Below are 18,611 nucleotides of genomic sequence, written 5' to 3' on the forward strand. Positions count from 1 at the left end.
AGCAAACAAGTCCACAAAGAATATTGTTACTTTCATTTTCTATGTGAATTCACAAGTAAGTATTAATGTTTCACTAAGAATATTTATGTTTTTTTTTATTTAAAATGAAAATGTCTATTTTTTTAATTTCTTTTATGTACCCTATAAGATATGATTATTAATTTTTCATTAAAATATTTTTATATTATCCGGTGAGTAGAAAATATGTATGTTTTTTCTATAACTCCAACACATTATTGTTGCTCCAATGGCCTAAGTTTCAACTTTTTTATGATGTCCAAGCTTAGCATAGTAAAGATTTTGAAAAAAAATATATATTTGGCGGAAGGTGTTGTGTATAGAAATATTATAAGCCAAGTTAGAAATTCTTAAAAACCATTTTTATCTTATAATATAATTTATTAAGATTAGTTATGGTGCAAATTGAATCATTTTTAAATATATAACTTTAATAACTATCTTCTTTTAAATTGGTTAAGTTAATAATGTAATTGATGAGGTTAATTCAAAAACAATAAAATTGTTTTTCTATGAGTTTTAATTGATTTAGTGTATAACATAATTGATTATTCCACTGAAGGCTGAAAAACTTAGACTCTCTCTTTTAATTGATTAGTTTACTTATATAATCAACTCTTGTTTTCTGAAATTTAAGTACAAACCATTTTAATCAATTAGACAACTCACATAACTTATTAATATTCTTAGACTTTGTTTTATCTTTAAAATCTATCATTTTTTCTTTTTCAAATAAAACACATTAGAAAGTGAGAGTGGAGAGTTTCTAAGAGTTTCTTGCTTGGCACTAAGTGATATTGTGATATCAATCAAGTGTATTCTTTCCTGATTTTGTTTTTTGCTAATTAATCTTTTGCATTCTATTTTACTGTGTAAGTGAAAAGTTTAGAACAAATATGTGAAACATTGCTTTTGGTTGTATTTCTTGAGAGTTATTTCAAGATTCTTTGTATGGAGTAGAGATTATACCGGTGCATCTTGTAATATTTACCTCTTAATTTTAATAGTGGAAATTTAGTTAAAATTGTTAAATAACTGTATGTCAACCAGTATAAAAATTATTTTCTATTTTTTTCTTATATATTTGAAACTAAGTGATTGAAAAGGCATCCTAATTAAGTATTATCCATACATACATCTTGTTAATAAATTAAAAATGTGTTAAAAAATATTTTGAATAATTAAAAAAATCAAAATTTCAAAATAATCAATTCACCTCTTTCTTTTTTTGAAAGATATTAGTGGTAACATTTTTAACAATAATTTTTAATGTTTTTCAAGAGTATTTTTCATTTGTGTTTTCAAATAATGCAATTCTTTTACAATAGCAATATTTCAATATTTTTTTCATAGTGCAACAGTGAGTTAAAGATATTCAAAGTGTAATTTTAAGTTAAAAATCCTTAAATTATAAAGTTGAATTAAAGATTTTTAACGTGTGCAACTAAGATAGTTAAGGTATGAAACTGAATTAAAGATTTTTAAACAATAAAGTTGAACTAAAAAGCAATCAAAATGTTGAGTTAAATTAAAGATACTTGATAAAATGGTATTAAAAACAAAAAGCTTCTCCAACGGGCTCTCAAATTATAGTAATATCTTTGAGTTATTAAAAACAAAGGAAAATAATATCAATATATGAAATATACACAAAACTTTAACCTTGTAAAGTTCTATAAGAAATATATTTATGACTTCTGTTTCTCAAACGTGCTTTCATAAACTATAATGATATCTTCGGCTTAAAAAAAGGAAAACAATGCATAGTGTTAATATGCGGGGTGTTGTTCCCTCCACCACCACCACTTTTCCGTCCACCATCCTAGTCATCTGTAAAAAAAAAATTTAATTACAAAAATAATTTTTTTTACTTTTAACCCTATTTATTTACTTTAAACTCAAACCTTATCTTCCTATCCATTTTTACTTTTTACTCAGCCCCACCACTCAACTCTCCTTCTCTTCTTTTCAGATTCTCACCCCCCAAACTCCACCACATCCGATTGTTTTAATTACAAATATTAATATAATAAAATTATATATTTCATATAATTAAACTAATAAATAATTTTTTATATAATTATAAAATTGTTAAAGAATACAAAAGCCATATATAAAAAATATATATTATACAAAAACATTAAAACAAAAAACTAATTATATATAACTGTAAAATACAAAAAAAATATAAATATAAACTAATAACAATAAATATCTTCAAAAATACATTATTAAAATACATCAAAAATATATTCAAAAATAATACATCAAAACGTATAAATTTCATTATTAAAATATCTCCAAAATTAATATAAAAAAATAAACTGGAAAATAAACATGTAACTTTAAACGAACGGATGTTGAGGGATGCTCATCCGTTTAAAGATTATACGTTTATTTTTTTAGGGTTTATTACGCACCTTCATGACGGATCCTTCAAGCACCACCACACACCGATCTTGGCACGGTTGATCAATTGCTTCTACCACCACTTGTAATCTCTCAATAAACACACTCGCTAATGAAAGTCCACCACACTCTGAGACCACAATTAAAGAATGAGAGGAAGAAGTGGAACGTGAAAAAGAGGAAGAAGAGCACAATGAAACAATGAGGGGACGAACGATAAAGAGAAAGAAGAGTTGTCGTTGTATATATGTAGAGGATTGGAGTGGGTAGAGGTTAAAAAATATTAACCCTAAAATTTTACTAAGGGTAAAATAGGAATGGAAAAATAAAGAGAGGGGTAAAACAGGAATGAGATGGTGGAGGGAGTAAGGGGTGGTGGTGGAGGGAGCAACACCCCTTGAGTTCGTACCGTGAAAGATGGCCCAAGTCCAAAATTGAATGAAGAATTCGTTGGTTTTTTACATGAGGTCCGAGTCCATTAAGTTTAAACTAGTTGGGCCTAGTCCCGTTCTGAGTATTGGTTTTACTAAGAAGCCCAAAAAGACCGAAAACCCACAATTTAATGAATGGAAAGTGTAGTTCAATTTTGACGGAATTCATGAAACTCGCAAAATTGGTAGTTAAAACTGATTAACCAAGACACAAAGTCCATTCATGCACCTTATACTTCTCAATTTTATTATCCTCTATAACAGAGAATTCAAAACGAGTAATTCAACTCGATCCGATGATCATCACAAGTTGGTTACTTATTATATTTTTGATAAAAAAAAATTAATGTAATTTTTGAAACATTAAAATTTCAAAATGTTACACAATGTTTATGATTATTTAAAAAGAAAAAGTTTTCTTGTCTTTTACAGCAAATCCGTGAGTTACTATAATTATTTTCCTTGATCCACGGTTAATATATATTAATTAATAATTAAATCTTTTAGTTTTAATTGATATAATAAAAGCTTATATTTATACCGTTTTGACTATGTCTATTGTTTGTTGTTTTGCATTAAATTTATCACCTAAAATAATCAAGTTTGGGAAACATAGTTATTTGTATATGCATATTTGAACTATACATTGCTTTAGATTACTTTTTTTCATTTTTTTTTTGGCAATGAAACAGTACTACAAATTTTATTATATGGAAAAAATCAAATGAAGGAGGCATGTCTTCTTTTATCTTGTTTTTTTCTTTTATAAATTTCTAAAAGTCTTCTATTTTCTATTTTATTGGTGTCTACTTAAATTTTTCCTTCATCCTCCTCTATATTGGAATTGTATATTCAAAAAATCTCAAGTTTCACGTCATTATATATTTCTTTGGTTTGTAAATTTAGTTATACGTTTTTTTTGTTATTTATTCTTCTTCTTGATTTAACTCACTTTTTTACCAGTAATTTTCCTCTATGTTTCTTTCACTCTGACTTCTTTGCCCGTCATTTGTTTCCAATAACATTGTCTCTTCCTTCATATACAATTTTGCATGTACAATATTTTTTAAAACTGAAGACGATTACTACCATGTCGAAGTTTCTATCTATGAATAAAAAGAGAGTCGAGCAATATATATTTGAAAATCTCTTTTTTTTGTATTATATTTTGTTATGTTTTTCAAATACACGCGTTATCTTATGATAAACAAGTAGTAAGAGTATTTTAAATTCTTTATTTTTTTATAGTTTTTAATTCAACTAATAAATTACTCAGACTTCACTTCATTTATATAATTTATACTTTAAGACAAGTCTTACAAATAACTAATTCCATTCAAAACCAATATAAAATAAAATCTTATTCAAGACGATTAATTTTGATTTAAACAATTTAAAAGACTGATAAACTATTAACGAAGTAATAAAATGATATTTTTGTCCTTCTAGATTACCCGTAAAAAAGCCTTCTAGGTGTATTTGAAGTCCACTTCACAGAAAGTTTTTATACAAGAAAAATTTCTAGAGAGGGAATTAGATAAAATGAAACAGAGAACTGTGTACTTACCTTTTTCAATTAAGGTGGGCTTCTTTAACCAATCAAAGAGAGACCTAATTGTATTTTTTGTTCATATGTCTGTCAGGTCAATTTCTTTTATTTTCCACCAAATGCAACCTTAGACACGGGACACATGTTTTTTTTTTCTCTTTTTTTTAACACAATTTGTTGACTCCTGAGATGGACTCTTCGTTTTCAACGTTTTCTTTTCCTCCAAGGTGTCAAATTCTGAAAATGCATAAATTTTGAATGATATATATATCCCAGTTTTGGGTGTTGTGAATGGTTTGACCCTATGTTTGCCATTATTTTATCGTGATGTGTGCTTTACATTTGTAAAATAGCTAAGAGTATAATTAATTATTAAGATATAAGATATTAAGACGAGTGATGCTTTCGGAATCTAAGTGTAAATTTAAGTTTCAGATTTGATAGAAATAAAAAGGTAAATAATTATATAAAGGTGAAAGATTCGTTAACCTATTATCTTAAGATTTTGGATAAAGAAGGACGTCGATCTCTTATATAATTGACTTAGAAAACTTCCTTCTTGATAAACCAAACAGTGATATCAGAACCAGAAGAGGAATGTATTGAGAGGAAGATTGTTAGAAGGGAAAGCGTGAAAGATGCATTCTCTTTCTCCTTCTCGATAGACCCAACACTCTCTTCACCCAGTTGTTCCAAAGGATTTCTAACTATAGATTATCATAGCTGCGTATCAACAAATTAGGGAAAAATATCTCACAATAGGTTAGTGTCAATCATTGATGCAGTCAAAGGTTCATATGTGGGTACACTTAGTTTTAGTCGTAAATTTATAATATACTAATGCAGTGGATCATGTCGTTGGTTTGAGGAACAAAATGGGAGTAGTTTTTTTATTCTTAGCAAATGGGAACAGAATTTAAGAATATGAAACCCCAACCGGAAGATCAGGAAAGGTACAACGTACGAGTTGAATGAACTAACTTGGGCGCAAGCGTGTTATAATAGAAAATATCAACTGGCGGTGTTTAATTTGGTATTCTTTCTTCTTAAGAAGTTCGTGAATCATGTCGCTCTTAAATTTAGACGATGATTACTTAACTTTCGGAATTTTAGTCTATCTTAAAGGTTGCTTACTACTCATGCATGTCTCACCAAACACAATGTTTTCCATTTGGAACCATTTATGGACTTTGTTGTAACGCTCTTCAATACAACTTTTGACTTCTCCAGGGAATCTTGTCAGGTTTTAAGTAACTAATTGTTAAAACATTAAAATCCATTTATTACATTTCTCCATCCATCTTTAATACACGCCAAACATAATAGATAAGAAATTGATGCTCTTTATACTTTATATTGTATAATTTTGTTATTTATAAATATTATAACTATATTGAATAATTAGTTAAATTTTGAAAATTCAGAATATTATTTAAAAAATAATAATTAATCAATTGTGTATAGTATGTGTTTCTGTCGGGGAAAGTTCCTGCTACCTCCGTCCGGAAACACTCTTCCTTCCACGCTCAAGTCAGAATGGGCTCTTGCAAGTCTATATAATCATCAAAGAACAGAGAGTTTACCTTTTCCTTTGACTGCTATTTATATGATTTCAGATAATATTACACATTAATTTACCTCTTAATGGCTTTCAATGCACACTTTAAATACTCGACAATGACTGTTACCTCATTAACTACACATTCATGAGCATTTAACTGCTGTCTCTAGTTCACAGTTTTATACATCTGCCCGATCGGACACGTTGTGCTAAAGAGTTCCGATCGGACAAATCAGACTGGACCACCCGCTCGAACATGTTAGCCTTGCTTCCACCCACTCGGCCTTGTCCAAACCTTCCCGGTTGGTTGCCCGCCCTCGGTAGTAACAGTATGATAGCTACCGTATAATCTAGGTAGTCAACTGTTTGGGCAGTCAGTCATGTATTAGTCTTGAGTATAGACAAGTGAGTATGTTTGAATACCTAGGTGATCATATATCAAACATGATCGTTTCTGTACAGAGTTCGAAGATCGGTTTTCCTTATTCTAGTGCAGTGTGCTAAATCTTGATCGTCCAACTTGTCATTATTGTTCTTTAATCAATCGATCTGCTCGAGGTTGACCTATAGAAAACACTTTGATGTTATGTTTCTTAAGAAGGTTTAATAAACTCATCCTAAAAGAAGGTTTAAAAAACATACAACCGTCTCACATTATTTTAGTAACTTTTTAACTGAAATTTCAACTTTACATTAGCCCAATAAAAACATTGGAGTCAAATACATCGGTCAACACGTTTATTGAGTCCAGGACGGCAGCTGAGTAGGACACAAATTAGCCCAATGAGCCGCCAGCGTTTTTTATCTTTCTTTTAAAATGCCAACTTCTTCATTTTTTTTTATTTTAAAATAATTTAAAAATATATTTCATCTCACATTTTATAGCATAGTTTTAAGAAAAAAATTGTTATACCAAAATAGTCATTTCAATAGAAAAATCTGTGTTAAGTTGAGTGAAAAACTAATTTAAATGTTATAAAGACGTGTTATGCTACGGATTAAGTAAATGTGAATGCGAAGGTTGACAACCTAAGAAGGTAAAAGAAAGAAACACGTGTTAATCACATGTGCAATGCTGTGGGACCAACCACCAGGGCATGGTTAATGGGTCGTGTCTTAGTTAGAAAAATGTTCACACACTCACTTGTCGACGCGTGTTGGACATATCGCAATGGCTGCTGCTACTATGTGTCAAAGTGGTACGGATAAAGATGGACAATGTGGGAAATTCTTGTACACCAAACAGAACACGCAAGAATTTCACATAAAACCAAAACCCTAACTAAACGTCATTTTTTTTATGTAGGGTCTGCAATTCGCTCAACCCGTGTCGTGTGATCTTGTGGATAACAGAGTACTTCTATTTCAGAATAGGACTAAATTTACATATTATAAAAAAGAAAAATTCAAAGTTTGCTGGTAGCTATTTATAAGAATTTTGAAGAGCTCAGACTTCACTCATTCAGATTTTTAGTGGTAATATAATGGACCACTTGACTTTGTCTTCATATTCTTTTTTTTTTCTTAAATGGAAACGAACACCTTTTCCTTGTATCTCTTTTACATTCTTTTTCTTTTCTTTCTCAATAATCTAAATTAAATAAAGATGTGAAAGGTTCAAATGATCTCTAGATTTAGTAAAATAACATATTTAATTTTTTTTCTAAAAGTAAATTTCATCAATTTATTTTTTTCATTTCAATATCAAGATAGTTTAGCTAAGAATATTAATGGAAAATTATCCCACAAGAATACTGTGAATTTAGGGTTGCATGGAAGGTGTGTGGGTAAAGAATGATGGAGTGTGTGGTTTTTAACTTATTAGGCTGTGAATTGTTTGCGTGTTGAGTTGGTGGAGAACACATAAATAATTGGGCTTTCACACCAAATAAAAGTTGACCACATGCTTATGTCTTCTTACTTCTTTTTCAATGTTTCATCTCACCTCAGTAACAATTTTTTATAACATTTTAATGTGTCATCATATAATTAATTTTAAATTATTTTATAATTAATAATAATAATTATAAATACTAATTTTTAAACTAATCATCATGACGTATAAATAATGATAAAATATTATAAAAAAATGTTGTCGAAATATTCTATGTTTCTTTTTAACGCTAAGACGCTCTGCTCCGTTTCAAATTTTTGTTGTAAAGCCTCGCACACATACTGTTATACCTGTATAGACCTATAATCACGCTAACAATCAATTCAACACGTATTAATGGATCAACCTTCATTAATGCTTGCAGCCCAAGAACCGTATGCCCATGTTTTTCCAACACCTTCAGTCACACTGACGTGATGTGTTTTTCTTTGTCAATTCTTTAACAAAAATTCACTGTTTTATTTGTTATTTTTAAATTTTGACATAATAATATTGGTTTAATTATATCTTCAATTTAATTAATTTCTTTTATCTTTTTGTTTATTAAACTATTTATTAATTTTTATTATCAAAAACAATAATCCAAAAAGGTTGAAAGAGTTTTTATTGTATAACTATACTATTCACTATTAAAAACAAATTAAAATATTTTATATCTATTTTTTATTCAATTTTTATCATAATTATGATTTTTTATTTTATATAGAAATGCACTACTGTTTTTATTATATAATTATAGCGTAAAAAAAGTAATAGAAAAACTTTTATAATAACTTTTTACATATATTAACTTTCTTATAGCTTTAATACAAATTTTAATAATGTTTTTTAATTAATTTTATTATAATAATTATTTTTTGAAATATAGATTTATCTTTTATTATCATGAAAAAATAACCACACTCTATGCTTTCACTAGTTAAATAGGACAAATGAAAAGTCAAATGGATAACTAATTTAAAGTTAAATACTAAATAAATATTGAAATATGTTTCTTTCCATAAAAAACCAAAAAAATATTTCGAATCAGTACGGATACTGTCTGATTTGTAATAAAAAAATTCTCTGATTACTCATCTCATTATTTATTGAATATTTGTTTAAAACTTACCTATAGAATATTTTAAAATTTACTGGTATCACTGGATACTCACATGTATTTAACAAAAGATATTTTATAAATCTTTAAAATAAAATTTAAATAAAATTACAATAATAAATAAAATTAAATTAATTAAAATTAAATTTTATTTTATAAAATATAAATTTAATTAAAATTTTATTTTTTTAGATAATTAATACTCACAGATATATTAATGATATTTACACCAAACTCATTTATAAATAAATATTAAAATATAGTTACTCGTAATAATTATATACTATACTAACTATATTTTATGCTGTAAAATTTATTTGCGATCGTATATACAGATATTTTTGTCATTTTAAAACTATCATATTGAACACGTTTTCTAATGTTATTTAATAACACTTTTTAAAAATATAGTTTTTAAATAATAATTTAAAAGTTACAATAAATTCACGTGTGAATTATTTTTAGTAGATAAGTTATATAATTGTATTTGAATGGATAAACTGTGCACTTCGGCATTTCATTAATTAAAAATAAGTTATTTTTATATATTAAAAGATAAATGATTTAGTTTTATATTTGTCTATTAAAAAGTAAATTGTCTTATTAAAAACGACTGGCTAAAAATATTGTATCTAATGTATAAAAAAAAGTGAAAATAATTATTTTTATTGATATAAAGATGTATTTAAAATATTTATTATATAATTTAAATTTAATTTAAAACTGTTGAGTTTTTTTAAAGTATTGGTTGAGTTTAATTATTTTGTTCTTTTCACACGGTATAATCTACTGTTGATATAATCAAAGTTATTAAAACATTTTCACTTTAATTTTGAAATAGAAAAATAATAAAACATTTTCATTTAAGTTTCAAATACAAAATTATTTAAGCATTTTTACTTATATTTGAAATAAAAAGAACTTAAAATATTTTAGCTTAAATTTGAAAAAAAAATAGCACAGTACTAAATATAGTGTTTTTTATGTTGATTTGCAATAAAAGACTTTAATTTCTAACTTATTTGAAAATTTTTATTACAAGGTAAAATTTGTGTGAACCAGAGACAAACATACTTTTTTTAATGTATTTGAATTTATGACTAAGAAAATGATAGAATTATTTATAGAAGTAAATAAAATTTATGATAAGGTTTGTATTTTGGGGTCTTGGTTCCGATTGACTGGGAAAGAAGAATATAATTATTGCAGGGGTTTAAACATTTTTTCCTTCTTTCCTCTCAAAGGCAGATAATGTAATATAAAATAGGTACATCAGTTGTAACGGAAAGGGAGGAAGTTGGGCAGTCCCGTATTCCTGTAAAGTTAAATAATTTAATTAAGTATTGAATTTTAAAAATTGAAGGTAGAAGAGAGAGAAGAAGAGGAATAATTAAGTTAATTAAGTAGATTATAAATGTAAAAAGGAAGTATAATAATAGATAGTAGTGGAGATGTGAAAGAAAAATAGAGGGTAGGAAGGGAATGTAAGATAGAGAATGAGGTTATTGATTGATTGGTTTGGAATAATAATATAATTAGCCGCCGCAGATTGATATGTTATGTCATTGGGAGAGGGAACGAGTGAGCGTTTCCCATGCCCATAAACAATAGCAGCCACCATCCTTCCCTTCAAAATCATTCTCAAATCAAATAATAATAAAAAAATAAAAAAACATCAGATATAGATCCAACTATCAAGTCACGCGGCGAGACAGAAGATTCCGCCGACAACATTTCTACGTACTACTACAATATCCACCCATTTTCAAATCCACACACTTTTCTTTAATAAATTAAATATTTTTACATTCAATATTCCATATTAAAAAAAACAGACGAATGAGCACCACAGAATAAATACATAGAAATGAAATAATAAATTATTAATGAGAGAGGGTTGTCCGGAGGCATAGGATAAGTGGGGTGGATGATGTGATCATCAGACGAAACCAACTGCTTTGTCTGCTGTCTGTCTGGACAACCCACATGCCACGTAACTCTGTAACTTCCACACTGCAATGGTAATTTCCATGTCCAACACCCCAGTCAAATTCATAGTTGACTCTCTCTCTCTCTTTATTTCTCTCTCTGGATTCATCATCCATCATGCACGGCCCATCCATCCCATCCCCATCTATAAAAAACGCACCTGCTCCCTCCCACTACCCTGCATCCATCGTCTATGCTCTTCCTTTTCTCTCTTTCCTCTCCCACTCTCAACACAAACCAAAATTAAATTCACTCCATAACAATATTATGGCGCCCAGGGACAAGACCACTGCCGTTAAGGTTAACACTAACGCTAACGCCGCCGGAGTCAAGGAGGTGCATTTTCGGGGAGTCAGGAAGAGGCCGTGGGGAAGATACGCCGCCGAGATCAGAGATCCCGGCAAGAAGAGCCGCGTTTGGCTAGGCACCTTCGACACGGCGGAGGAGGCGGCGCGTGCCTACGACGCCGCTGCTCGGGAGTTTCGCGGCCCCAAGGCCAAGACCAATTTCCCTCCTCCGTCCGATAGTAATGTCAAGAACGCCAGCCCTAGCCAGAGCAGCACCGTCGAGTCTTCCAGTCGCGACCGCGATGTCGCCGCCGATTCCTCCCCTCTGGACCTCAACCTCGCCCCGGCCGCCGTCTCCGCTGCCCGCTTCCCCTTCCAGCACCAGTTCTCCGTTTTTCCGGCGGCGGCCAACCAGGTTATGTACTTCGACGCTGTCATACGCGCCGGTTTGGGCCGCCCGCGTGGGTTTGGATTTGGCTACAATCAGCATCCCGTTGTGGCGAGCGAGTTCCACGCGACGACCAGCGACTCGGACTCGTCCTCCGTGATCGATCTGAACCACAACGAAGGCGATGTGAAGGGGAGCGGTTCCAGAATTTTCGATCTCGACCTTAATAACCCTCCTCCACAGGAGATGGCCTGATCCGGAATCTGACACACCCTTGAGTTTTTTTTTTTTTTAATTTTTAATTTTGTTTTTCGGATTATGAATTTCTCTTTAGTTTTTTTATAAGTAGAGAAAATAGCAGCGTCCGATAACCTAAAATAACAGGAAGGAAAGGAATGGCACTGTGTGAATAGGTAGGCGATATGATTGTCTGTATTTTTTGCGACAGATGAAGAACCGAACCGTCGGTTTGATGCTGTCGTTTCTTAAATGAGGAAACGGTTATTATTATTTTGGTTTTGATTAGTGGTGAGTAGTAGTATTGTGTAAGGTGTAATGTTGTTGGTTAAATGAATTTAACAGCAAAGTTTTGATTATACGTTGATTGTGATGTTGTTTTAGAATGGGAAAATGGATAGGTGTGGTGTGGGTGAAGCGTACTTGGTAGTAGTGGTCGTTGTTGTGGCGTTGATTTATTGACCAGCCGCCACGTGACAGCTGGCCCCTGTTTCCTCTTCGAAAGTTTAAGGTGACACCACACGTGTCCCACTTCCACACTCATTCCTCCATCTTCCGAAACCCATACCATTACCACTCTTTCCTCAAAATCTTTTATCCTTTAATTCTTCTCATTTCTTTACAGACGTGACACCAGATAACCCATCAATTTTACGTTTCCTCCTCCTTCCACATCCCAAACTAACTTTCCTCTTTCAATATCATAACCATATCTGCATAGGATTTCCATTAACTATTTTAATAAACCAAAAAATCAAATTAATTAATATATAACTCTTTCACTCATTATTTATTCAATTTTAAAACTATTCATAATTCAGGATATTTACATAAACCACAGACATGAAAGACAATTGTAATGACATGCAACTAGGAAAAAAATTCTGGAAATCCTATGACAAGTTCAACCACGTAATATTGACATTCTCAAATTAACTCCCGACAGGGAATAACTATGCATCATTTACACATGACTTCAAAATTCTGACTCGCTTTGGAGTCTACACAGATAAACCCGTGCTACATTATCCAATGGCACAATTCAAAAGATAGTACGGTGGAATCTTCTATAATACACAACAAAAACCTTTCACATTAAATATTTTTTCCTTTTACAATATATATGTCTGTTTTCATTTTTTTTTTAAATGTAAATAAAATTATTCTGTAAGCTTTGCAATCGAAACTACGTTTTACTCAATATTACTATATAATATGTGTAGTTTTATGCGAGATGAAATTGCACAAGTGATTGGAGTTTAAATATTTTGAATTCCTTTATTTGATCGAAACTGAGCATGTGATTTTAGGTCGATTAGACGAGTTTGCGGCTGAACGAATGATTAAACGTTAGTTGATTCCACAAGACGAAGGTTCCTTGACAAAGCAACGCAGAAAAAGAAAGCAACATTAACGCGGCTAGATATATTGAATACGCAACCAATTCTTTAATATGCGTCTGATACAAAAGAAATATGGGGGAGTGCATCTTTGCGATCTTTTGGTTCATTGAATCCCATTTTATCGTTTTCTATTTTCTTTCCTCCCTTTTCATCATACCCTTATTAAACTAATTACTCCAAAACCAAAATTGGCCTATCGTTATTTCATTTGGACTTTTCACAAAAGGAATAACATAAATTTATTAATTCCTAAGATGCATTCCACGTGGAAGGATGCTTAGAAGCAGATGTTGTTGCCCTAATATTTTACGGATAAAATTACAACAAAAACATCAAATTTCAAAATTAATAATGTTTATCACATATATAATAAATGATTTTAAATTTTTAAAGATATTGTCTTAATTTGAAACAATTCATATTTTGTATAAAAATAGATAAGAGCATTCCAACTTATTTTTGTCCTTTAACTCTAAATAAGAAGGTTCGTTATGACATATTTAAAAGTTTGACATTCCTGAGAAAAAAACTTATAAGCATGATCATTTCTTAGTATATTGATATATTTTTTAAGGATGGAGTAAGTTTTATTCAAGTTATATTTTAAATAATATAATTAATCCATGAAGTATCATGATAACATCACTACGAAAACCATTGAAATTATTAACAAAAATAAATTTATAGATAAATTTGAATTATCAACATATTTTGATAAATTTGAATTATTAACATATTTTGATAAATTCATCAATAATACATATTTTATTTATTGATGAATTTTTTGTCATTAAAATTCGTTGATAAAATTTATTGATAATTTAAAATATTTATTAGTTATGAATTTCTCTGTTGAGTTGCTGTCATTATCGAGTCGGCTGAGTTGTTAATTAGTTGAGCTGCCGAGTTGGTAAAGCTTAAGAAGACAAATCAATAGTTGGAGTTTTCCCTTAAGACTAAGGATCTCTAGAGTTAGTGCAAGACATGGTAAAAAAACAAAAATTTGGAGGAAAACATATTGAAGAACTGGTGGAAGAAGAGGAAAGAGGAAGGATAAGAATATGAATCAGTTTGTAATAGTTATCATTGGAATTTTTTTTCTAATAATTACCAACAAATATATACTTTTTTGTGAGTACAATTTCATGATTGAATTTTTATCAATGAATTTGATTTTATTCAATATCTTTTACAAAAATAATTATTACTAATCAATCTTTTATGTTTTCCGATAAATTTTGACAATCAATAATACTTGTTTTTATTTTTGTAGTGTATTAATGTTATCATGAAAGTAATTTTTTTTAAAGAGCTCTTTAAAAACGTATTTTTAACATACACTTTAAATGTTACAATTCATCTTTGATGACGAGACTTATTTTACCATACATTTTTTTCTCTTTAACTCACCAAGATTCCTTTTAAGAAAGAGACTAGAACGAAAGCATGAAATTCGTTATGTGCCAAAATTTAATGGAATAATCTGAGCTAAGACACATGACATAGCGAATTGTTTGGGAAGCTTCTGGTAGGTTGAAGTTGAAAATTGTTGATATATGTAGAGTGCTTTAGTTTTGGGTTTGGATTAAAGTAGGTGGCAATAAAGGGAATAAAATGGATTAAGCTTAATATAAAAGAGTAATCCAAAGGAGAGAATAAAATGATGATGAGATGAAGGTTCTTTTGTGTGTGTAGCTGCCGACTTGTAAGAGAAAGAGATAGAGAGAAGAAAGACGTAAGCGTGGTTCACGAATTGGTTTGGTAGTAACCAAACATTTCATTTGTTATTCCCATTTTAGCGTACCTTGCCCACCAAACCACTCAAGTACTTCCCTTCCTTTCATACACAACACAAACACTTTTCTTACTTCACTCTTCAATGTGGTCCTGTTCTTCAAAATTCACATGTTGCAATCACCGCCCATTTTCTATCATTTTTCATTATCATCTCCTTCTCTGCATTAAAAATATCTCTCCATTGTCATCCTTTATTCTTCTATACTTTAACTACTTTGGACTTTGACTGATCAGTAAATGGAATTTTAGAATTACAAAAATATCTAATTATGTGTTTAATTAATTTAATTGTAAAGCAACTAATGCGTGGTGCTTCTACTGACATTAGTTGGGTCAGGATGCAAAATTTATTGATTGAAGACTTTGAAAGGATTCCACCTGTATGAATGAGGCATCCATTAAAAAAAACAATTAAATAAGAGACATGAATATTTAACGGTTATGCAGACCTTCTTCCCATTCAAAAAACACTTTTTCATAAAAAGAAAAAACTGACTAAAATACGATAAAGCTAAGCAATGAAGAACAGGAAAAATACTGCAGAAGCCAGAAGTAGTGTATGTTTAGTGCGTAATTGATATTGGTCAAGAAGAATAAAGCCTGCTTACCATACATGTGTTTCGGATTATGTGAAACGCGATAATTGGTCAGGAAAAATAAATGATGATTCAGATGAAAACTAGTGATCTGAAGAAAAAAAACAATGAAAAATAAGTTAATTTAATTTATTGAAAGATAATAATGAATTTGAATAAAAAATTGATTGATAGATATAATTAATAGATTATTTTAAGTGTAATATTAAAATTATTATTTCTTGTGTAGTTTTTTAAAATATAAATATTTGTTAAAAAAATTAATTGAAAAAAATTAAATAGTACTTATTAATTCTCAATAAAAAGCAATATTGTTGAAACTTTTTTCCTCATTTCACATTTCTTTTTTTAGAAACTTTTTCTGTAAATCCTCACAAATAACATAAATCAAATGGATCCAAATCATCTCAAATCAATTTTCACAAATAGTTACCTATTGCGAATAACTCCTTAAAAAAATTAAAAACCGGTTGTAAAAGAGGATATGCATAATTTATAAACTTAAAATTTGGCATCTAGAAACAATTTAAAAAAGGTGAAACTCCATTGCAGAAGCAATGAAGATCATTATTATTATTAGTTACAAATATGAAATTGGAAACTTCCATGTTGTACCCGGATTTTGATTTGAGAAATCTGTGCTAAACTAAAATAGGTATTATAATTAATAAAATCTATATTAGTTGGGTAAAGATTGTAGTTGCAGAATAAAAAATTGATGAAAAATGGGAAATTGTTGGCTAGATTAGGTAGCTAGCAATGATTGATTCTCCGAACACCAGGCTCGTGTAAAGGATGCAGCGCAGCTCTTTCTTCCGGGTCGTAACGTTTCATTAGTTGCATTGAATTAATACACGACATGTCAAATTAAACTAAACAATGATTCATGCTCTGGTTTGTCGATTTGATAAGGTATTGATTAGATTTGATATACGAAGATGCTGCTTTATGATCAAGGATCAAAGTGGGGGCAAATAATTCACGATTCTCTTGTTTTTGTTTTATAATAACTATTAATTATCAATATGAAGTTTATCTGTCTTGATAAAATCTTTATTGATCACATTTGTTGAATTGGACTTAACCTGCAGTGTATAATTAAATAAAATTTATTACAATAAAAAAAGTTGGTGATAAGTATGAAATTATTTAATTCGAATGGTAGTGTGGTTGTTGTGATAGAAAATGAAAAGTAAACAGTGAATGATGGGCATGAAGAAGAAATAGATAATAAAATGATGATAAAAACAATAGAGTGAAATGGATTGGAAATGGGAAGAAAGAGAAAAGGGTGCACGAATCAAGGTGACGTGTCGGACTGAGACAGACAGCTACGCCGGCGGGTCGGCAATTTTTGGCAGAAAAAAAATATGTTTGTGGGTGTGGGACCCATTGCGGCTATTATCTTCTGCAGCGCTGGGGAACACTCACTCTCTCACAACCAAAAATGAAAGACACAAAGGTTAATCATATCACCCCAATCTAGAATAAATATTATAAATATTTAAATATCCCTATTCAAAAGTCACCACTATCGTAGTCCATAATAGTTATGTAAAAATAATTACTAGAGGCACGATCGCATAAGAAAAAACGAAATGTTAAAAAATTGGTTAGGTGTGGGCGGCTGCTGTCCTTTATAATAATATTATTATTATTTTGTTGGTGCTGATTATAATTTTAAATTTTTTGTTGTGCATTGAGGTGACACCTTTTGTGGAAAGGGAAAAGAATAAATATCATAAACATATAAATATAAAGGCCGAGGCTACTTTCAATTATCCATTCCACACTCTCTTCTCAGCGCGTTCAACTTCAACGTGGAAAACCAAATTTCGTGGTCTGAAAAGTACTGGATTTGGAATATTTGACCATTCTACCCTGTCCTTTAGTAATCACAAAAACAAAAAACAATTAAAAGATATATAATTTGTTACAAGAAATAAAAAGTAAATATTGTGTATAAAATAATATTGTACCTTCCCACAATCATTGTTCAAAATATAAGAAATGAAAAAAAAATAGAGTAATATATAAAAATAAAAAACTTATTGACTCAATATTTTAAAGTTTTTTTGTAAATTGTGATATTAATCATATCTTATTGATGTTTCTATATCTTTTTCGATAAATTCAACAGAGAGATAATCAAACATGTTGATAAATTATCCTCATTATCACATGGTCATAAAACAGTGTCACGGTTAACCTACAAAAATATTAATTTTAATATTAAACAACTTAAGATAAATTGCGTCTAAATAATTCTTAAACTTTAGGCTACGAGGTCTATTGCTTGTTGGTATAAATTTTAAATTTAATTATAGAGTAAAATTTGTGCTTAATCATTTTTCTAGGCTTGGAATGACGAATTTGGTAGATGAAACATTGAGTATCGATTATATATTTGAATTGCAAAGCTGTGAACAGTAGCAGAGTTGACCCATTTTATATCGTGCCAAATGAATTGCTGTTAAAACTTACAAGTGAATTGTTTGGAGACTACCATGTTTGTATTCCATGATAATTACTTTTTGACAAAAGCATTGAAGGACGAGATTTTTTACCAATTTTCAATATTTTTCAACAATTAAAACAGAAGTATGAGATAAAATAAGTGAGATAGAAAGGAACAATAATAACAAAATGAATTATAAGGAAAATCTCGTTAAAAAGAGAAAATAGTACAAGTCTTGAATAATTAGATTTTGAGTATCTAAATTAAAAAATGTAAGGAGAGAGATGCACGTGGCATATGGTTGTGGTGTGGAGATGGAGAATGATGAGGCATTTTGGCTTCTATCAATAAAATAACACCAATACGCGGTGGAAACAATTATTACTCATTTTATATTCAAACTGAGATGAAAAATAAATAGATAATGATATTTTAATAATATTTTTTACATTTTAATATCATTTATATATTATTTTGTCATTGATCCAAAATTAC

At 29.7% G+C, this 18,611-nt stretch overlaps 1 protein-coding gene across 1 annotated transcript; it reads left to right on the top strand.

Moving 5' to 3' along the window:
• The first annotated feature begins 11,107 nt into the window (after positions 1-11,107).
• Positions 11,108-12,221, top strand: LOC124833210 (ethylene-responsive transcription factor 4). Its single transcript, XM_047307629.2, has one exon. It carries the CDS (start codon positions 11,218-11,220, stop codon positions 11,878-11,880), a length of 663 nt encoding a protein of 220 aa, XP_047163585.1. The 5' UTR covers positions 11,108-11,217; the 3' UTR covers positions 11,881-12,221.
• Positions 12,222-18,611: the final 6,390 nt, after the last annotated feature.

The sequence above is a fragment of the Vigna umbellata genome, chromosome 5 (genome assembly GCF_029865625.1).
Source record: "Vigna umbellata cultivar VRB3 chromosome 5, Vumbellata_1.0, whole genome shotgun sequence".
Lineage (NCBI taxonomy): Eukaryota > Viridiplantae > Streptophyta > Magnoliopsida > Fabales > Fabaceae > Vigna > Vigna umbellata.